Source organism: Notamacropus eugenii, chromosome 7 (genome assembly GCF_028372415.1).
Source record: "Notamacropus eugenii isolate mMacEug1 chromosome 7, mMacEug1.pri_v2, whole genome shotgun sequence".
Taxonomy (NCBI): Eukaryota; Metazoa; Chordata; class Mammalia; order Diprotodontia; family Macropodidae; genus Notamacropus; species Notamacropus eugenii.
The window spans coordinates 29,473,354-29,496,059 of NC_092878.1; the positions used below are offsets into that span (position 1 = coordinate 29,473,354).

The following is a 22,706-nucleotide window of genomic DNA, read 5'->3' on the forward strand; positions in this document are numbered from 1 at the left end:
TAATACAATTCTTAGCCTCCATCATTCTTTTTTCTGATTGGAAATATGATTATTATGTTCAACTGTAATCTTGTCAATACTGCTTTTCTTCTGCCATTTCAACATAACTACTGGTCCAGTTGATTAAAGCCAAGCAAGGACAAAAGACCAGAAATAGTCATAATGAGAATGAGCAGTTGTAGTTTGATGGTGAGTGTCAGAAAGACTTAAAAAAAAAATCCAACAGCTTCTTAGATGGTGTTTTTGCCACCAAATACATAGACAGAACTATGAAACACCCTCCCATTTCTGGCATGATTACTGAAGAAGGGAAGGCTCTAATGGGGAAAATAATTCCCTTAAACTATTAGCAGAACTGTGGGGCAGATAAGTATTTTCTTCAGCGTTTTACAACAGAGAGACGTTGATATAGGTATGCATATGCTTTATCTTGAGGCATCAAGCTTGCTGATTGAAAGCAAAAATCCATTAAGGGTAATTTTATTGAAAGATGTGAATCAGGAACTGAGGAATGACCCCATTACCAACCCCCCACCCCTCCTCAGTCTTCCTAAGTGTGTCCAGAATTCCAGACCCATCTTCATCACTGCCTTCATCTGTGACTCTTCTGTGGAAATGGGACTCAAAGTAACTGCCAGTTGAATCCAAATAAGATCTGATTAGTTTCTTGACTCCTTGCAATTTCTTCTATAATACGATGTTGCTGCCAGAGCAAATGGAGTTTCTGATAACGCTCATGAGATAAATGCAGGGGGTTACCCCTCCTTCATAGGAGAAGAAATGAACATATGTTAGCTTGAGTCAAACAATCTCCAATACCTTCTGGCAGCCTACATAGTCTGAGATGTTGAGATGTCTCTGGACCCTGCGCTTAAGCACACAGTAGGCACCTAATAAATGCTTGCAGACTTAGATTTATTCTACTGAAATGGTTATCAGGGCAAGAATTGAGGGAAAAAAGATAGAGCGAACATTTACCCACATTTGGTCAAGTGAAAGAAAAACTTACTCTAATTAAATTCTGACAATCCAAAAACAAGTCAATGAGCGACAGAGCCTAGACCTTCAAACGACATTGGGAACTGCAAGTTCTTTTCAGGAGAGAAGAGGTCGCTGCCCTGCCCTCACCCCCTCCATGCTGTTTAGACCAAAACTAATTGCTTTCACAGTGTCAACATGACGCTTAGAATCACGCCGCCCTCCCTGGCAACTGTCCGGTGAAAAAGTCAGAACTATTCTTTCTCTCTGAGGTACTACAGGCCAATGTAATAGGCCTAAGCTTAACCTTGGGAACAAAAATGTGACAAGGGGAGGAGGTGATGGCATGGATGATTGACTGGCTCCCAGTAAGAACTTCATTCCTCCCTTTCCTTTCAAAAAACATCATGTTAAAGTAATATTCTGTTTAATGATTTACAGGACAATTATTCATACTTGAGTCATCTTGTGATTCTGGGAGCAACTGTTACAGAGCAGTTGACACAAGAGGGCTCTGGCTTGGACCGAGCCAATAATGAAGCCCAGTGATATACTTTCTGGAATAATGGAGCCCACACGCTCCCAACCATTAAAGATTTTCCCCATAACTTGACAACATCCTGTTTTCTTAGTTTTCTTCCCTTCATGCCCAGATTCTACTATTCTATAGGACAAGAAATACCATAATGACTTTAAAAGTTTTAAAAAACTGTGTAACTTAAGGAGTTTCAACTTTCTACTAGAACTACTCACCTACACTTTTTGAGGCATATTAAGGACAACAAAATTCTAGTAAAACAACAACAAAAATCAGACTGTGTCCTAGAGCCCTCTGTAATGGTGTTAAATCGTGATCTAGTTTTTGGGTCATGTTTAAAAATACTTGAACTATAATATGCCATCTCATGCTTTGGTAATTGGAGTGGTAGCAAATTATTAAAAATATTATGTGAAATAGAAGGTGGCTTCATGTTGAGTAAGAACAAATCAATAGTACTAACGGGACAGGTCTGCAAGTCTTTCTTTGTGTTATAATGGTCATTGCAGTCCAGATGTGTGCATGTAGCTAGAAAAGCAATCAATTCCAGTTCCCCATGACAGCATGACATCAAGTGTTCTTACTTTAGCCCAGGGTCTGTTTCTCCATATTCATCCAGGTAGGGGGCTGGAAACAAGCAGCCTCTAGCTCTGCCTTCAATCAGGACCACTTTGCACTCCCTGATCCTGAAAGAACAAAATGTCACTCACATAATAACAGTACTAGGTGAGACACTGTGCCAAAACTAATTTAAAGAAAACAAATTATTTTTATCCATTATAACCACAAGCACAGACATCCAAATGTTGATGGGCACAGAAGAATCGCTGCTTCTATGAAGATTACGTGTTTAGAAGTCGGGGTTATAGAAAAGTCAGTCAGTCAACCAGTAAACTAACATTTATTAGGCGCCCTACTTTGTTCCAGGTGATGGAGATAGTCTCTGTCTTTGAGGAGATCACAATCTAATAGGAGACACAACATGCCAATAACTATGTACAAACAAGTTCAAATAAGGATAAATTAGAAGTAGCCTCACAGGGAAGGTCCTAGAATTAAGAGAGGTCAGGAAAGGCTTCCTGTTGTAGGTGGAATTTCAGCTGGGACTTGAAGAAAGCTAGGGAAACCAGCAGGGTAAAGATGAAGGAGGGCATTCCAGGCATGAGGACAAGTCAAAGAAAATGCCCAGAGCTGAGAGATGGAATGTCTTGTTTATGGAAGAGCAAGGAGGCCTGTGTCAGTCGTTCAAAGAGTAAAGATCCAGCAGGACTAAGGAAAATTGGTTCCGAAGTAGTGGTAGTACCACAGGAAGAAAGACCAGTGGGAGTCCTATCTGAGCCTCCTTGGAAGAATGGCTGGAGCTTCTAGTCAGTATCTTCTAAGATGTATCAGAAAGAGCTTAGCAAAAGATTTGAACTGCAGAGCTGCATCAAACTTTAGCGCTGGAACGCCTTTAAGAGTTCCTCTAACAAATCTTATGACCTCTGCCAGACTGGGGTTCAAGTTGAGGAGTGTTTTCTCTTTCTAGCTCCATCCAACAAAGGGTCAGAATACTGGCAAGCCAAATCCAGACCCCGAAAAGCTAAGAATAGCTTTTATTTTTTAAAATTTTAAATGTAAAAAACATTCTTAGGTCACAGACAGCACAAAGACAGCTGACCAGATCTGGCCTTTAAGACCATAGTCTGCCAGCCCTAATTTAACACAAGAGAATTCTATAAATTTTATTCCTTCACTACCTACAAGTGGTAAATATCATTAGGGTATATAATGCCTTCTCATATACTTATATCCCAGTAGTACTCAAAAAGTATTCATTCTTAAATAGTACGTGGGAGAGTGAGAATGTGTATATGAACTTGTGTAGGAGGAAGTAATTACTAGAGATGAGCCAGAGAACTTGTAGAAAGAAAGAGAATTCTTGGGAAAAAATGAACATGGCGCTCAATTTGTGTTATCTCATTTGATCCTTACAACAAACCCATGAGGTTAAAGCTAAACAGCCTTAGGACAAGCTGGTTGATTTAGTAGCTGCAGATGCCCCAGGTGAGTCAAATACTATGTAGGGAATTTGGTCCTCAGGCTTTAGTACTTTGTCGGGGCTAAGCTTCCAGTTGCTCATTTTTTCCCCACCCCTCATTTTCCTCCCAGTTGAAACCCAAGAGCCCTCATTGCTACTGTCTTCCCTCTGAGGTTACTTTCCACCAACTACTTTGAATATATTTTCTAAGTATATGGAGAATGTGAGTTCCTTGAGAGTAGGGACAGCGTTTTTGCCTTTCTCTGTACCACCAGTGCTCAGCACAATACCTGGCCTGCAGTAAGCACTTCTAAGTGCTAGACTGACTGAATGAATTACCGAACTCAATTACAAAACTAACAATTGGTCTTCTATTCAGCTCCTTCTCCAATGCGTCACTGTGTGGTAAAGATGAATGAAGGACTATGCTAGTCTGAATGTGAGTTCTTGAAGATTATGTCAGTCAAATGCAAGCATGGGAAGATCCTCGTAAAACTGGAGGGTCTCTGAGCATGAACCTGGTGATGAAGTATTGCTGTCGTCTGAGGAAGTATAACTAAGTTTGGGGAGGATCATCACTGCAGGACTGCCTACCGGGTAATGATTGGGGATAGGGCTCAAGACACTTATTAAATCACCTTCAAAGGTGATTTAAGGTGAGGAGGTGGATTTGGTTTTGTATTTTGCATTGGATTGGTTTCATCCACCTGGATGAAATAATGGTTTCTTAAAGTATTTAAATAATAGCTAAATAACAATAAAAAAAACAACTAGTTCCTTTCTCCATACATTTAAAGGTGTTTACCTTTCTTTCCAAGTTTGAATCTGATATACTCCACAGGCTTATACAGAAAAATTCTGGCACAGGCAAAGTGTATTTACATGGGGAGAATGGGAAATGGAAAAAAAACATGGAATAGAGAGCTAGAAGAGACCTTTCAAAGTTATCTAATCCAGCCCCACTATTCTGTAAATGGAGAAACCAAGGCCCCAAAAAGGTAAGTGGCCAAGAAAAGGGTCCTTCAAAGACACTTCTTCTCATGTCCCTTCCTCAAGTTCCTTCACATCAGGGTGGTCTTTCTTCTTTTCCAAAAAGCTGCCTATCAGTCCTCCATTTGTTCAGCTTCTTTATCTATGCTTTTTATTGGCTCTAGATATATAGGGCTTTTGTTGGAAGAGAAGAGGTAATGATGGTGATGAGAAGTGAAAGAGCTTAGAGTGAGAAGCAGAAACTTCCTTCAGGTCCACCTTCCAGAGGAAGCCTTTTCTGATCCCCAGTAACCCTAGTGTCTTACTTCTGCTAAGTGCTTCCATTTTATCTTGTATATATCTCATTTCTACATTCTACATTGTGGTTCACATGTTGTCTCTTCTATTAAATTATGAGCTCCTTAAGGGAGGGGCTATCTTTTGCCTCTCTATGTATCCCCAGAACATGGTAGGTGTCATTTTTATATATGTGTGTGTGTACATACGTATGTATGTATATATGTATACACACACATATACATATATATAAAACAAGTGTTTACTGAGTCACTAATATACAAATTTCTAAAACTGAAAAAAAATTTAAATTTTAAAATTTAAAACCAGAAAGTTGCATTTCTGTTTTTCTGGCTATTTTATAGCCATGACCATTTTATACTATGATTTATAAAAACAATGAACAAAGTTTCAGTGCACATCTATAAAATTTTCCATAAAATTATTAAATGCTATAGTAATTTGCCACATTTTTCAAAAGATAATCTAAACTTTACTCTTACACTAACACAAATATGCAAACTTCACATCATTATCCATAATTAATAACTATCTTCCAATGTTAGGTTCCACTGAAGGGGTCTAGATTCCCTAAATTCATCATAAAAATCTCTAGTAACTCATAACGTACTTTAGAAACATGCAGACTCCAGCTCCACAGTGAATAGCATGAAAAATGCAAGCTCCAACCTCCTCCCCATTCACAATTTCTTGGCAGCAAATATTCTGAGAGCACAACATGGTTCCACAGAAGAGACAAAGGACTGGATGCTTCCGTTCATCATCTGAAGACCTTGGGCACCTTAAAAGCAAAAAGAGAACAATGAACTGAAGTTGAGGAAATAAAAGGATTTGTTCTGTAAAACTTGGACTCAGCCAAAAGGCTGCACAGACGGATTTAGAAGGCCACATGTGGACTTGAGGCCACAGATTTCACCCCCCCGGGCTAGGTCTTTTCTCTTTCTTCCTTCAGCAGATCCCATGTGGTATACTATTTCCAAGATGGATGCCACATTTTAGAAAGGACAATGAGAGGCTGGATCATGTCAAGAGGTGGGTGGGGATGCTGGAAACTGTATCGTACATGAATCAGCTGAAGAAATAAGAATTGTTTAATTAAAAGAACAAAAGACTTAAGGGGAAAAATGACCACCATCTCTGAATAATTCCTTCTTACCTGAATTGAGATGCCTGGTTTAGGAGATAGCTGTAGTCTTCTGGAAGTTCTATCAATTTATTTCTTTTTCTGGGGTATCTAGGCATTTAATACAAGAGATCACATTTCATATAAGTATAAACTTAAAACAGACTAGGGTGAAGGAAGAGAATTACTCTCCCTCTGCTTCAGACCCTACACTGAATCCTATTACATACTAAACAAAAGGCAAACTAATAATGCTGGGATTCAGTCCTCCAACTTCTTCCATATTTCTATTTAATTTTATTTTTCACTGTTCCTGTGAGCTGACGAAACCCTGTCTGACGGGTTTAGCCTCAAGCCAAGTGCTTAATGGACTGTAAGTCTGGACTCTGTTCCCTTTCCCCAGATGCTAGCTTCCTGTGACACAGTCATAGTGTCATAGCTCCCTGTCATCAATTCCTCAATTCCTTATTAAGCAATTCAGAGATTATTTTAGTAGTCTACACCACAAGTGTCAAACACTCTATCATAACCAAATTAAAATACAATTGGGAATATTTAATAAAATAACTAAAAATAGATTAGAACATAGATAATATTACTATAAGGGTTTTCTAAGTCAAAAATATAGTTGGCAGAGATCTTTATGTATGATTTGGTGACCCCGTTTTTATTAAACATCACTGATCTAAGATGTCCCACTGCCTTGTGGTACTGGTGAGAGGGCACTCTCCCACAAATGCCACATCACCTCTCTGTCTAAAAACTCTATTAAGAAAAGTGTGTGCCCTGAGTGGCTCTGGGCTGCCACACAATTGGAGCGTCCAGGTCACCAGCCCTGTGCTGCCCACGGAAATGCAAGGAAGTGGGGGCCCCTACCCATGTGGTTCTTTCTTGGTATGTGTTCTCCTATAATTTCTAGGCTCCGTCATTTTTGCACTGAAGCTCCTCAATGAGAACCTGTTGCAGTTAGACCTTCTCGTATCGCTTAGCCCATGCTATGCTTATTTCTGCCTTTGAACATACTATTTCCCTTCTTAAATGAATTCCCTGCTCTTCTCCACCTATCTAAATCCTGCACATCCTTAAAAGTATCCTCTCAAAACCCTCTTTTATCATGAAGACTTCTCTAAACATGGAAGGATTTTTTTTCTTTCTGGGAATTCCTGTAATAAAAGAGTCTGTGATATACAATAGCACATTTTAATTTGTCTTTTTTTTTTTTAAACATATGTACATATTATCTCTCTAATTATCTGCTGTAAGACTGTGTGCCCTGCTTTACCTGAGCACCATCCTGCCGGTACAGTGCAAAGCTCTGGATGGTAACTGTTAAACTGAGATGCAGCTATGATGTTAGCTCCTGGTTAGGTCTCCAAATGGGGTGTTCTGGCTACTTCTAGTTCTGTTCTAGTTCTTTCATTAGATAAGCTTATTCTCTCCTTCTTTATAATTCTATGTCCTTCCTTTTGCTATGTAACAGAAAAACTGACCTCAAGAACAAAATGGTTGGCACTACAGACAAGAGTAAAGTTTTCTATTCTCTAGGAATGTTTACATAAAGAAGTATGGGAGATAAGGAAGATGTGGTGAAAGCCTCATTTGTGACAGTCTGAGTTCTATTTGCCCCAGATTTATTCCCCCACATGTAGATGGTGATGGCATCCAACACTGGGAGGTTATTTCAGTGACTTTTAATTGAGGATGGTTCCCAAACTATATATACATACCACACACATATTGCAAGGGGTTTGAGAATCCATTTGTACAGCAAATACTATCATTCTGTTGTTTCAAAGGAGTTTGGACAAGAAAAAGAGGAGAGATATTGGGCAATAGCTTGAGGAGATGATAGGGTCCAGTAAAAGTTGTTTAGGGTTGGGTGAGTCTTGGACATGTTTGAAGTCAGTGATAGGGAAAGGTTGAGGATCTGGAAGGGAGGATAATTCAGGATGCAATGCACTAGAGAAGGTGAGAGGAGATGGGATCCAGTGTACATAGACAGGGGTTAGTCTCAGCAAGTAAAGGGAATACCTCTTTATAAGAGGCAGGGAGGAAGGAAGGAAGAGTGAGAGCTGAGATCAAGGAGTTGTGAGATAAAGAGAATGGGAGAAGAATTAATTTCAGGCAAAGAATGCACACATTTTTAAAAAATGTGTGTACACACACACAGACAGACACATAGACACACAGACACACACACACCAGGGAAGAGAGGACGAAGGAGTAAGTTGGTAGATCCCTTCCATGCACAGGGGCAGCCATAATAGCTACTTCAGAATGTACAACCTGAGAGGAGAAGAAAGTTGAAAAAGTAGAACCCACCTGACCACAGGGTTGTTTCCTTTCAAAAAGCTGTGTAAGGCAGGATCAGAACACCACCTGGAGAGCCCCAAACAACAACCAAAAAAAGGTGAGTAAGAGATCACAACGGCCAAGAAGGCAGCTCTCTTCTCCTATCCTTTTTATCACATTTCTTTTAAGCTGACATCTTGTCTATATCATTTTCCTTGAATTCCTTCCTTCTATTGCTGTTATATTGTTATTATGCCATGGATCTTGATTAAAAAGGTTGGAATGGAACACACAGAATATTATTTGAATAAACTTACATAGGAAGTTCCACAGTCCAAAATTCTAAGAATAATAAAACTCTGATTAAAATGAGCATAACCCATCACAATTATACTCAACACAAATCGGGACAGATTTTAAAACTGATTAACTTATTTAGGAAAGGGAAATGCGAAGTACAGGAGAGAAAGAAAAGGAAAAGGAGAGGGTCAAGAAGGAGAGAGGAAAAGGGAGAGAAGGAAGAAAAAGGCAGGGGAGAAAATGAAGAAGGGAACGAAAGGGAGAGGAAAGAAAAAGAGAGGGGAAAAGAAGAGAGAAGAATGAGAGAGGTAGAAGAAGTGGAAGCAACTCATTTATAGAAAAAAGTCTACAGAACAAATAAAGCTGAGTGGATGGATATTAAAAAAATAAATTTTAAAATGAAATTTTTTTTTGCAAAAAATGGATGAAAATGGATGCAGGAATTGAGAAGAAAAGTTCCCTATCTTCCCTACTGAGAAAGCAATGCCAGCAGAGTAGACGTTCTATTGAGTGAGTGAGAGAAAGCAGTTAAGCTCCTAACTGGTATAAACCAATACTAGCCCTGTTCACTCATTGCTGATCAGTCTAAGGCAGTCCTTTCAAATTTCTAAAGTTAGGTGTTGCCCCAATACCGAGTTAAAATGACATTTTGCCTGCTTAGTACCTCTGGAGCAATGGGCTTATAGTATCCTGATATTCTTGAAAAAGCAGGAACAGATTGCTGGGTAAGGATAAGTAACCACAGAGTGCATTGAACTGACCTTCCTCACAAACTGCAAGAGAAGAAAAACACATTTAATGAGCATATTATTCCATACTAGGGAGCATATTATTACAGTTTCTATTTATTTTCCATTTTCTTTCTCTTTATGAAACAAGTCTGCAAATAAGTCATCATTTGCACAGTGAAATTATATGAGAGAACAAAACAAAACACTGGGAGGTAATCTGCATATTCTTAATTGCTTGGGGAAAAGCCACCTACTTTATCAATAATCTTTACAGTTACAAGGCATATATATTGGCTAAAGTAGATTATTAGCTAAGAGGTGAATTCACCCCCTCAATTAACACACCGAGAGAAAAGAATGAAGCTTGTAGAAACATTAAGACCTGGAGGGTCTCTTGGTTCCTGAACTCAAATCTCAAAGTGGATAGTGGGTAGAAGCTAATTCAGAAAACCACAATAAAAATGGAGTGAGGATGAAGTTAGAAATATCTCTTGGCTCTGGATGGCATGTTAGTACAGAAATGGATTTGGATCAAGAGGTCTGGTTTGATTCTTGACTGTTACTTTCAATACAGATGACCTTGGGGAAGTCAAAAGCTCTCTGGGCCTCAGTTACTTCATCATTAAATGACAAGATGGAAATAGATGCGAAGGTCTTTTCCCTTCCAGCTTAAAAACCATATGAGCTATGATATGAGTCCAAATAATAACAGCCAAACTCTAAGAATTAAGCAACTGGTGAATAAGAATCTAAAACCAGATGATCCTGAAAAGCTCAGCTATTTAGCTGACTGTCAGGCAGCATAGTAGGAATCTTTAGTCCAACTGAGTATTACTGTAAGTAAAATGGACCTTATTCTTGCTTTTATATACAGGAATACACATTCCCCAGGTCAGGCATTGAGGGCTAGGGTAGGAGGTCCTCTCTTTTGTTGCAACCACCTATAATTATAGCCAAATAAAGGAAAAAATGACACTGCTTCCAACTGCAGCTGGCCATGCTTCATGTGTGCATGTGTGAAAGGACCATTCTAAACACGGCCAAGAGGTGACTTAGGGAACATGAGGACAGCTTTCTTTAGATCTCAGTATTAGCATGGTGCCAGGGCTAATCCACATACGCAGTATGAGAACCGATTCCATGGGCATGTGGTTTTTCTTGAACTTTATTAAACTGTACTGCTTCTGCCCTTGAGCTTGAAGTTGAAAGAATAAGCTCTCTGGCTTCTTTTCAATACAGAATGCCATTGTTATTTACCTGAAAGTAATTCTTCAGGTGGTGGCACTTTCAGCAAATAATGGAAAAACAAAGCAGCACATCGAAGATAAGGGGTAATACCTTTCTTCAGACAATCCCATAAATACCAACCAGGAACATCACAGCTGATGCATCTGTAGGACAGAAATTCCAAAAGACTGCTGATCAAAACACTGAAAAGAATGAAGTCCTAAGATCTTAAATTTGTCCTTCATTTAAAAAAAAAATGCAGAATTTGTGCCTATATTTTATTTTATTGCTATTTATGACAAAATTTTTTTTAAGATTTGTTTATTCAGAATTAGTTGTATAATTTTCTGGGAGAAAAAAACAATATTTCTATAGCAATCTTCACCAGTTTCTCTTTCCCTTACTCTTTTCCTGTCTTTTTTTTTCATTATAAAAGGCATTTACTTTTACTTTTTTTTTTACCTTTACTTTTAGGTTTAAAAAAAAAATTAAAGAAATTCAAAATTTCATGCTGTAATACATTTCAGACTTTAATACCCATATTCTTTGAACCTACTCTTGACAGTATTAACTTTCACTAATAAAATGTAAATCAAAAAATACTAACATAAATAAGGAGCTACAATATCAATCAATAGTCTCCTGGTTTTGCTATTTGCCTGTCGAAAGAGAAAAAAGGAAGACTAGGGAAGCCAGGCAGCAGACACACAGAAACAAAGCAGAAGTACTATATTTTAAAGTTTTGTGTTATCAACATACTTTACTTACATTGCTTAACTGGTCTTAAGTGCTTTAATGTGAGCAAGTGTGTCACTAAATGAAGGGCTTTATGAGGGTCAGCTGGGTTATAGGACTGAAAGAACAATTTGCTGTATTACTAAAACATTCCTTTGAAAAAAAGTTTAAAATCCATTTTATTTCCAGCGGCAGTTTCAGTTATTTGTTCACATGATCTACTGAGGCCTTAATTCATAGAAAAATCATCTTGTGTTATCATAGAATTTGTATTTATTCACCAGTAGCAAATCAAGTCACACATTAAAGGCCTTTATAATAATTTTCCAATGCTAACAGCCACATATGTATATGAGAACATTTTGTGCTTGGATAAGAAACCTTGCAGTATGATCTAAAAAGACTTTTTTTCATAAGGCACTTCTCCTTGTCTCATGACTTTTCAAAGAGAATGCTTTCTTATTTTGATAATAAAGCTATAATAAAACTATACTCCCTTTTTCCTCCTTTAGCGGATCCCCTTCCTTATTTCTCCTTCTCCTGTGAAATGTTTTACTTTCTTAGCTAACAGTGCAAAATACTGCTGATTCTCTGTGGAGTCTAAGTGGGCTTGCAAGGTTACAAAAAGCACACCGGTACCCTAGGAGCCTGTACCAGCTCTCAGAGAGCTGTCAGAGCTCCTCAGCATGCTAATACATTTCTTTGTTCTCAGTTTCTCTTCTCTTCCCCACAGTGACTGGACCCCCGCTGGGCGGGTATGTCTTTCCCATAAGACCCCACTTCTCTTGGCAGAAAGAATTCCTGGACCGACTCAAAGGGCTACTTACCCACCCATATAACGAGAGATTTCTGAGTAGAGAGAAGATGCGGAGCGAGCCTCATCGCTATCTTCCTGTAAATCGCCAGGCAGGCTGTCTGCGGAGAAAACGATCCACAAAGTTATTGTACTCATTTCTTACTCAGTTACAAACTGGAAACCCTGTGTTCCACAGGGCCGAAATGCTGTATATTTCCTTAAAAAGATGCAAAAGGGGACTTCTGACTCCAGACGGTTAATTCTGCAGATTAGTACTGTTAAGTCAACTTTGCTGAATATGGGTGTTTAATAAATGCTGACCATTAACATGATAACCACATAGATTAGCAGTCATCCACCTACCCTGGGTGCCTAGGATTTTAGCCAGGCTGGTAGGAATCCAACCTGCAAATGGGGAAGCACAATGCTGTTCCTGCTGCTGCCACCAATCTCAGTCCTAGAAGCACAAGGCTGAGACTTTGGGAGGTCACTTAGTTCATCCCCTGTCTTCAGGCAAGGCCACACCTAAACCATCCCAGAGAGATGAGAATCTATCTTAATTTGAAAAACTTTCAGAGAAGGGGTTTCCAAAACCTCCCTTGTCAACTCATTCCAACACTATGGAAGCTCTTCATATTCCCGAAAACTATTACTAAATTACCTTTATGCCTTTGGGCTGAAAAAATGCTATTTTATCTCAAGCTTCTAGTCTTCTGGGTTCCTTTTCTGGACTCTCTCTGGGCCTTCCATATCTCTCCTTAATGGCTGATCCCATAACTGTCCATAATACTCAAAGAAGTATTGAGTATTAAAGGTAAGGCTAGTTCTACCATCTCATATTATTTATGTGTCCTCAAGTTTTTCATTTAAAGTTTCCTTAGGGTACATCACCAGCAAAACAGCTAGGTAGTGCAGCAGGAAAGAGTAGGTCTGGAGTGAGGAAAACCTCACTTACAGGCTATATGACCTTGGGCAAATCACTTAATATGTCTGCTTCAGTTTGCTCAACTGTAAAAGGGATAATAATAGCATCTGCCTCCCAGCATTGCTGAGAGGACTGAATAAAATAATATTTGTGGAGCACAGTGCCTGGCACATAGTGGCCACCTAATAAATACTGGTTCCCTTCCCTTCCCTCTCCACATACAAGACACTGTTCTAAGTGTTCTAAAGGATGTGAGGATGAATAAAAACTTACAATATAGGAGGGAAGCTAATACAAGATATATCTACAAATAACTATAATATGAAACTGAAATACGGGAAAAAACGGATATAAAGTACTATTAGACGTCACAGAGAAATTCCTTTCCACTGGCAAGGCTGGGAGAGAAGAAATCAAGAAAGAGATGCTGGGCTTTGAAGAGCTTTTAGAGAAAGAAACTAGAGGAAAGGGAATTCCAGGGGTTGGAAAAAAATGTGAGCAAAGGAATGGAGGTAGGAATGTGTAAAGAATGTGCTGGCAATGGAGAGTTCTCCAATGGAAGACTCATGAAGCGCTAAGTGATAGAGTTAGAATGCTAGGCTGGAATTGGATCAATGAAGGTCCTGAGAGACACAGTAAGGGACTTACCAAGGACTTCATCTGGCAGATAATGGGGAATGAACAAAGGTTTTTGATACAGGAAACAAGAGATCTGTTTACACTGGACTGGAGTAGGGGGAGACCAAAGGCAGAAGAACATGTAGTACATGTAGTACAGGTGAGGTGTACTGTGAGACTGAACTTCAATAGTGGCAACAGGAAATCAACCGATGTAAGATGTAGGGTAGGGATTAGATCAGATAGGAAGACTACGTGGTCAATGGCACACATACATAAACACAAACACATATATGTAAACGCGCATATACAGGTACGTGTGTGTATCTATATGGTGATACACACACACACATATATGTTATATTGCTTTTAAACTTTAATATATATCAGTGGTCCTCAAACTTTTTAGTCTCAGGACCCATTTATACTCTTAAAAATTACTGAGGGCCACCCAAAAAACTTTTGTTTATGTGGGTTATATCTATCAATACTTATATTAGAATATAAAGTGGCGTAGTCATCATTATTAAAATACTTTTGATCGTGTGGAGTCCCTGAAAGGATCCAAGGGATGCCCTTAGACCACATTCTGTGAACTGCGGGTTTATAGAATAGTATGTCATATATAACTATTTATATAATTTCTACTGGGCCTGGAAATGGAAAGCCTGGGATCCCAGGAAAGGATATAAAGCTACCATAGTTAGGTTCTCTGATAACAGGCTCAATGACAAAAGATCCAGAACTTGGATACCAGGATTGCCAGAGTGCATGTGCCACATGGGTGATATTTTCTCCGGGTGTTCCACCTCCTAACATTTTAAGATATGTGCCTGAGCTAGCACCATGTCAGAACTCATTACAGTCCTGGGGGATCTAGGTCTCTAGTACGACTTCCTGTTGTCCAGTCTTTAGTCATGGAAAACAATATTATCCCCAACTTCCATCATCACAGGATGCTGGAAGGTAGAGGTTCCAGACAACTAGTAGCTGTAACTACTAAATCAGTACTTATTCTATTCCCTGATCCCTGTCTCTTCAGTCAAGAGCCCCCTTCCCTAAATGCCTTTCTTTGTATTAATCACCACCCAGCTCAATCCAACCATTTTCCCAGTCGGTTTCCTGCTCTATCCTCCTTTTCCATTATGTTCTCTAGAATCCCCAACTTATGTTAACAAACTTCCATTTTTCTTTGATTTCTTCTTTTCATACTGTTCCCACATTCCTCTCTCACAAATGCCTGGCTTTCTTTAGAAGATACATTAACATTTCTTATTGCATTTTCTCTCATGTTTCAATAAAGGAACTGGCTTCTTCTCTTTCCCACTGCCACATCTTAATCCTCTCTCTAACACCATGATCATCCTCTGCGGTTCATTCCATCTGTCTGTAGCATTCTACCTGAAGCCTTGTTTTGGTCATTTGCTAGCTTTTGAGTCACTCTTCCTCTTTTTCAAGGAGTTCAATACCTAGATCACAGTCTTCTACTGAGTCTAAACATTGCCTGCTACCTGAAGACTTCTAACATACCTGCTGACATTCCCTCAGGCACGCTGGTTCATAAACGTATTTTCTGTCCTCACTGCAGCCTCCATTTCCTCTCTTTCATCTTGTTCTGCCTTCCCTTTTTCTTCTCTCCATTGTTTGTTGGACCATTTCAGTCATGCACTGTCTTTTATCTGTGACTGCTTTTATCCCCTGCCATTCATATCCTGCTAACCCTCCGTTTCGAAACAACCCTACCATCTGCCTTCTGTGCTCCTTCTCAAGCTGATGCCACTGGAAGAAGTCACATTACTGTGTTAACTGAGTTCACTACAAATTTACATTATCTAATCTCAACTGAAAAACGAGGCAAAGCTTTTATTCTTCCTGGATTCCCTTTATGCTTCTTGGGATCCTCCTCCACCCCCTCCTATTTCACTGGAGAAACAAAGTAATTCATCCATGGGGAGTTCTTCTCCCCTCCTCAAAATCCCTCTTCAGCTTCATCTTTCTTCACAGCTCTCTAGCACAAGTGTCCCTTCTCTTTGCCAATGGCAACCTCCTTCCTGGTAACTCTCCCATCTCTAGGAGCTTGCTTCCTTAATCATTCTGTCTCTTTCTTATCTTCAATCCTTTCTTATCAACTGTGTCCTCCACTAATTACAAATATTTCTATTCTTATCCCACCCATAAAAAACTCTTACTGGATCCTGATATGTCCTCAAGCTATTACACTATAGCTTACCTGTCTTTCACTGTCAAACTCTCAGAACCATCTATTCCTGCTGTCTTCACATTCTTATCATCCACTTTCTTCTCAGTTCTTATCCCCTTAGCACTCTGCAATTATGAACAGTTACCCATGCCTCCATATTGGATAGCTTACCCTTCCTTGGCATACTGCTCTCACTTCTCCTCCAATCTGCCGCTACTTAGTGGTCTTCTTGGTTCATTTCTTGCTCCCTTAAAGTGGGTTTTCTCTAGGGCTCTGTCCTAGGTATTTTTCTCTTCTCTTCTCAAGCTCACTATATTGGAAATCTTATCAATTACCATGGGTTCAAATATTAACTCTAATCAGTTGACCCAAATCTACGTGTCTAACTTTAATTTTTCTCTTGAAAAGATAGTCCCGCACCTGCTAGCTGGTCGTCTCCATCCAGACAACGCATAGGCAAGGCATCTCAAACTCAACGTGTTCCAAATACTCTTGTTCCAAATTCCTTGATTCCCGTCATCTAGATTCACAACCACAGTCTTCCTTTCTCATTCCCCTCCTGTACCATTTAGCTGCCATGTCTTGACAATTCTACCTCATAAAATTGCTCATATACATGCCCTTCTTTCTACTCATCCATCTCCCTAATTTAAATCATGATCATTCAAACTTGGACTTCTAAAAGTATCTGGACTTCCTGCTTTTAATCTCTTCTTTCCAAATCATCATCCAGAGAGCTAGCAAAATAGTCCTTCTAAGGCATAAGGCTGACCATATTACTCTCCTACTCAAGAATTTTCAGTGGTTCCCTTTGGGTTTCTATGACAAAATGTAAACTTCTTAGCTCATCTATTAAAACCCTTTATAATCTGGAACTAGCTGACCATTCCAGACTTACCTCATACTACTTCCCCTCACATTCTCTGTTGTAGCCAAATTGGCCTACCTGTGACTCCGAGAATTTACTTCTTACCTCTCCATGAGGTACCAAACCTGGAATGAAGACCTTCCTCACCTTTGCCTCTAGCAATCCTTAGCTTTCCTTAAGGCTCAGCTCAGGTACTCTGAGAGGCCCTTCTTGATTCTCCTAGTGCTCTCACCCTCTTCAAATGATTTTGTATTTACTTATCTGTTTACACATCAGGTAGCAAAGAGGTGCAGTGGATAAAGTGCTAGATAAGGAGACAAGAAGACCTGAGTTCAAATCCACTTACTAGCTGTGTGACTCTGGGCGAGTCAAATAGCCCCTGACTCCAGTTCTTCATCTGTAAAATGGCCATAACAGTACTTACCTCCCAGAGCTGTTAAGAGAATCAAATGAGAATATTTGTAAAGCATTTTACAAACATTAAGCGCTATGTAAATGCTAAGTAGTATGATCATAATATGTTGTCTCTTCTAGCAGACACAAGTTCCTGCAGGTTGGATGCTGTTGTTTTTGTCTGGGTATATTTTGCACCTTGCTGGTACTTAATGATTATTGGCCTGAACTGGGTGAGTGCTTTCGTTATAGTATTCTGACTTGTGCACATGTTGTACTGCTCAAAAGAACAAAATCTTCAAAAAAAACCAAAAACATAAGCTCCTTGAAGGGAGAGAGTACTTCTCATTTTTTGTCACTGTATCCCAAATGCCTTTTGTATGTATAAGAGGTGACAAATAAATATCTGCTGGACTAAATAGAACGGGGGTGACATCTATCCGACTAAAGTTCTGTTCCAGTCTCATTTTCTCCTTCTGGAGCTAGGCTTTTAAAACTCCACTAGTGATGCAAAGGATGTAGTCAAAGAAGTCTATCATTATCAAAGCTTTAACTAGGTCAGAGCAACTGGAATTTTGGTCCAGCACACCAAACCAGAGGTCACTGAAAGGTATTTGTTACAGTTCTAGTTGTTAGCGGTTAATGTTAGCTATAAAACTAAAACTATAAATGCTTTGAAGAGGTATTATATCTCATACTCCTTCGTATTCTTCCATGACCCTAACACTTAGACAAACTATGCATTAAAAAAAGTGTATTATATGAAGATTCACAAGTGGTATAGAATTCTGAAATATCTTCCTTTGGTTAAGAGAAGAGGTAAGATGTAGTAGGGGAAGGCTAAGGGAAGCCAAAGAAAGAAGATTTGGAGACAATTTAATTGCACGTGGTAGGTATTCAATAATGGTCTAATGAGATCTTTTCTGGTCCATTTCCATTTGCTGATAAAAAAAAAACAACTGGTCAATCTGTTGCTGTTTCCTAGTAAATCAGAAGTGTGACTGCTTGAAGGCTGTACTTGCGTATGTCCTGACAGTGCTTTTCTGCAGTGGTAGAAGGCAAACATATCACTTAATTCAGAGTTGTTATGAGAAAAGTACTTTGTAAATCATAAAACAATAAAGAAATTGACTTATTATCTACCTTCTTACTCACCATGAATTCCCCATTGATTTCCTTCTATATCACTTAAACATTTTCTATGTTTTATGCTGCATTCCATTTGTTATTGCTGTGTTTATATGATTTTTATGATTTGTGCTAACCTTGTTACTCTGTTGTTACACTTATTATATTTCGTTCTTTTTGCTCCTGAATACTTCTCATGAAATCTAGATTATTTTGAAAGGAGAATTCATCACAAAATTGTGGGAGGAACCCTTTTTCACCAAACTATCTGGTTCCAGCTAATTTCTTGATTTTCTTACCATTCACAGGATCTACAGGCTACTAGGAGACCCCTTTGCCATACATTATCATAACCCACACACTAGGCTCCCTGGCCACTTTTTTGCTTGCTATCTGTCAATGGGAAAGAAAACGTCGTAGTATCTTAAACTTTGGAGATGCAGAACTGGTTTATTTTTTTTTAAGGAAATATTCTCTATTTTGTTTCTCCTATGATCCCTTTGTTATTCTTGTTAACTAAAGTTGGAAGAAATGTCTGCTTTGGAGAATGCTAAAGAATCTCACTCAGTCTCTTAAGAATGAGAGACCCCTAAAGGGGATGAAAGAACAAGGTCTGAGTGGACCTCTGATAAAGTGCCAAACCCATGACTGGGTCAGTGGTAGAGATCAGATCTCTGAGTCCTTCTTGAAAAGCCAATGTGCTTTTGGAGATGCTCCTTATTTATCACTATTTCTCCTAAGACATTTGTTCTCTCTCTTGCATAAGCAGAAGCACAATAAAGGTTACACTGTAAGTATGCTGAGGGACTTATTTAATGCAGCAAATTTTGGCAGGCCTGTTAAAGGACTAAAAGTGTTAAATATGTAGATAAATGTGTAAGGATGATTTAGAGAAATTGAGGTTGTGGGATACGGAAAAACTTAAGAACCCAGGAATTTTCTACATGTATCTGTGGCCACATCTGAAGAATGAGGACAGGTAGCTCAGCTGTTTAATCCTCTCAAAGCCATGTTTAATTCTTCCCCCACAATTAGAACAAATTCATTCTGAAGCAAATGTTTGATTCTTTACCAAAGGAAATCACTGAGAACTTGTAGAAATGTGAGATTATTGTTATCACAAGTAAAATTAATTCTCTACAATATAGGGGGAAAAAAAAGTGTGTGTAGGGAAGGGGATGTTATTTATGACCAAAGTGGAGGGAACTTTACCTGTCTCTATGGTGAGAAGTATCTGGAATATATGAGCCATCGTGATCAAATGGAAGAGATAGAGGTGGTTGTAGGAAGAGCTAACTGATGAAGGTTGCAAGGCAACAGTATCATCCCAGTACAAACATGGGAAAGATGAAACAGCGCCCACCTGTGAAAGAAAAAAATGAATACCAATATCTGTAAAATAAAGAGATTTGAATGTCCACTACCTTTTACTACCACTTATACAGACAGACAGGACACCAGATTCTTTCCCTAATTCAATTTCACTGCAACTAATATATATAAAAAATCGAGCTAACTTTTGCATTGATATAAAGATGACTAAGATTCATTTTCTTACAGAGTTTAAAATCTAATAGAGGGTTAGATAAGCACACGTGGCAGAATAGCCAAGTGAGTACAGATCAAAGGATCACTTAAATAAAATTTAGAGCTGGAAGAGACCTTGGAGACCATCTGGTCAAATCCATCACTTTTAAGAAAGAAAAAAATGAGATGAGGGTTGAAGTGATTTGCCCCAAATCACACAGTTCAGTGGCAGAAGCAGAACTTGAATCTTTCCTCTCCTGGCTCTGCTTCTGACTCTGGACTCCCACTCTTTCAGCTGACTGTGTTTCATTTAGGAGCTTCCACAATGTATCAACGTTTGATGTGTTTAACACAATGACATTTACAAACAAGTGCATCTGGAAAACCGTACCATCTACAGAGAATCCTTCTCTGATTTGGGGTCTGAATCACCTCTATGACAGGGCAAACACTCGGCAGGTATGTGTCTCTCTACTTTATTCCTTATTTGCTATTAACAATTAGGGAATTATCAAACAAGATTACTTCTGTTGTTAGATCTTCCAGGGTAGTTCATTTTGACAGAGAAGTGAGATGTCTTTTTGGAGAACAGCCTTTAAAGTGGTGTTATGCTCTATCAAATAAAATGATTTTTAAAAGTAACAAACAAAAAGCATAGCAGGATCTAGTATTCTCTACTGTCTTTCAGTCAATTGTATGATGGTAAGGCTGTGGCCAACCATGACAATGAGAAGGTTATGTGGGTAATTATTCTTATGAAAATTTTATGTTGTGGAAAAAGAGGCATATGGATTGGAAGTTATTGATTGAAGTTTTTTGTTAGTAATGAGATATAAGGTTTTTCTCACACCTTTGGTATCTTCCTTTCTTTCAGATGCCTTGAGAATTGATTGCTGTTTTTTTTTTCACTGTCATCTCTATTTTCTTCTATCAGTACATTCTGAACTGTGATAACGAATTCCAAACAAATGTGCTGACTCCTCCGTCCTTGACGATGAAAAGTTTGTTGTAAAAACCTTTGGGGATCTTTTCTTTCTTTAGTTTGTTGTTTTCCTTCCATTTTTATTCTGAAAATTCTTAGGATCACTTTTTTTTTAGTTGGATATCTTGCCAAACTTTTCCTAAACTGTTTTTTCCCTCTATCACTACACACTATTTTATGAGGTAACACTGCTCTTAATGTTTCACTAATACATAAAATTTTACATGTGAGTTTATGTTCTTTACCAGCATTACTCTTGGCTATGATACCGATGTACCTGGCAAACAGACCATTGTTTGCTACAACCATTTTTTGATGCTCTTGGTCTTCTCATTACAGCAACTGATTTGCATCCATTTATATACATGTCTATATGAGATGATCATAATTTGTGTTGATGTCCTTTCCTCTATCCATTTGGTATAATTTTATGTCAATTCCTACAGTAAATAGAATAGGGTGAATTGTTTTAACTCTATGTCAACTCACCCTCATTCTCTCTTCTAACTGCATGTGAATTTTGATCTTTTATATCTAACAAACCAGTGGTCTACCTATACACAGTAAGTGATTCAAGGATGATTCCGATATGATTAATAAATTATTTTTTTCACAATTATAGTACCAACATCTAAGCCAGCATTTATAGATAGTCTAAAAACTTTATGATTCTTAGGACCTTCTGTCACCATCTAAGCCAGCATTTATAGATAGTCTAAAAACTTTATGATTCTTAGGACCTTCTGTCACCATCATTACAGAAGTGGGAGGTAGAGGAGATTGTGCACATAACTAAGGGATATTATGTACTTTTTTTTTATGGGTTGCTTACAGCCAAAGAATTCATCACCAAATAGCCAACCCTCTTGTAACAAACCTCTCCATGTCTAGTTAGGCTAGGTCTCCTAAAGGCAAACATGGTCTGTTGCTGGGATTATCCATGAAGGTTTTCCAGTATGAAAGAAACTGTGAGAGCTTTTATTTGAATGGCACAATCTTCAAGAACCTCTTGTCACTTTCACACATTGGTGAATCATTGGAGTAGGATAAAGCAGTGGTAGTCCTTACTTACCAAAACGTGAAACAGATCTACAGAAAGAAGGCATGGTGTATCTTCAGATTTCAGGTTAGGAAGAATAACTAAAACAACAGCAACACACATTTAATTTAGTCAGCAACTTAGCATTTTAATAATTCAAAGATCTTTGATTTAATCATTGACACAGAACACAACCCTTCTGTAGCCTCATAGGAGATCTCAAGGACTGCACAAGACAGAAAACATTCATCACCTGGTGGTTGACAGTCTAGTTAAGGGCCCTTATGAATATAGTCAAGTTGGTCATCAGATAATAACTAAGCAGTCCATTGCCAGACCTTATACTGAAATCTTTTCAGATTTATAAAGTTTCTCAACTACTGACATATCCTTCAAGACCCCAGTAACCACCACACCAAGAAGAGCAATCAAAGTAGAATTCTAGTAAAAGAAAAATGTAGTTTAAAAAGACAAAAAAGAGACATTACATGCTATTTAAATATATAAGTATGAGACTCACACTTAGCATTCAAACCTTTAACTGCTATGCCTAATCTTGGAAACTACAACTAAGGAATTTCTGAATTTATACTTCATTTAGAAGAAAGATATTGAGGTAATTTTAGGGTTGAAAAGATGAAACCTAAGAATGAAAGTTAAAGGAACCAAGATAACTGAATTGGAAGGAAGAGGCTATTTGTTGAATGAATGGCTAGATGAATGAATGGATGAGTAAAAACAAATGGATTTAAAACGATGTTTCCAAATCTCTACTTTTACGTTTTAAAATACTTTTATGTTTTAAAATAGTTTATAACAGACCAAATAAGGATGAAAGGAAGTAACCTATGGGGAGTGGGGTGGGAAATGATTCCCAAGGTAATGACCTATGTGCCTGTTGGTAGATACAAAGACAAGGCTATTCTAGCCTCAACATTAGTTGTCTTTAAACTAACTTTTCTGAGGATTACCAAATTAATGATGAAGAAGAATGATGCA

At 38.4% G+C, this 22,706-nt stretch overlaps 1 protein-coding gene across 1 annotated transcript in view; it reads right to left on the reverse strand.

Moving 5' to 3' along the window:
• Positions 1-451: 451 nt before the first annotated feature.
• UBR1 (ubiquitin protein ligase E3 component n-recognin 1) overlaps positions 452-22,706 on the reverse strand; it is a 166,901-nt gene continuing 144,646 nt past the window's right edge. Inside the window, 10 exon segments of the mRNA XM_072624518.1 lie at positions 452-764; positions 2,101-2,202; positions 5,434-5,604; positions 5,980-6,057; positions 8,269-8,325; positions 9,203-9,311; positions 10,527-10,660; positions 12,059-12,146; positions 19,372-19,522; positions 21,741-21,808. Coding sequence (XP_072480619.1) covers positions 623-764; positions 2,101-2,202; positions 5,434-5,604; positions 5,980-6,057; positions 8,269-8,325; positions 9,203-9,311; positions 10,527-10,660; positions 12,059-12,146; positions 19,372-19,522; positions 21,741-21,808 — 1,100 coding nt within the window. The 3' untranslated portion in view covers positions 452-622.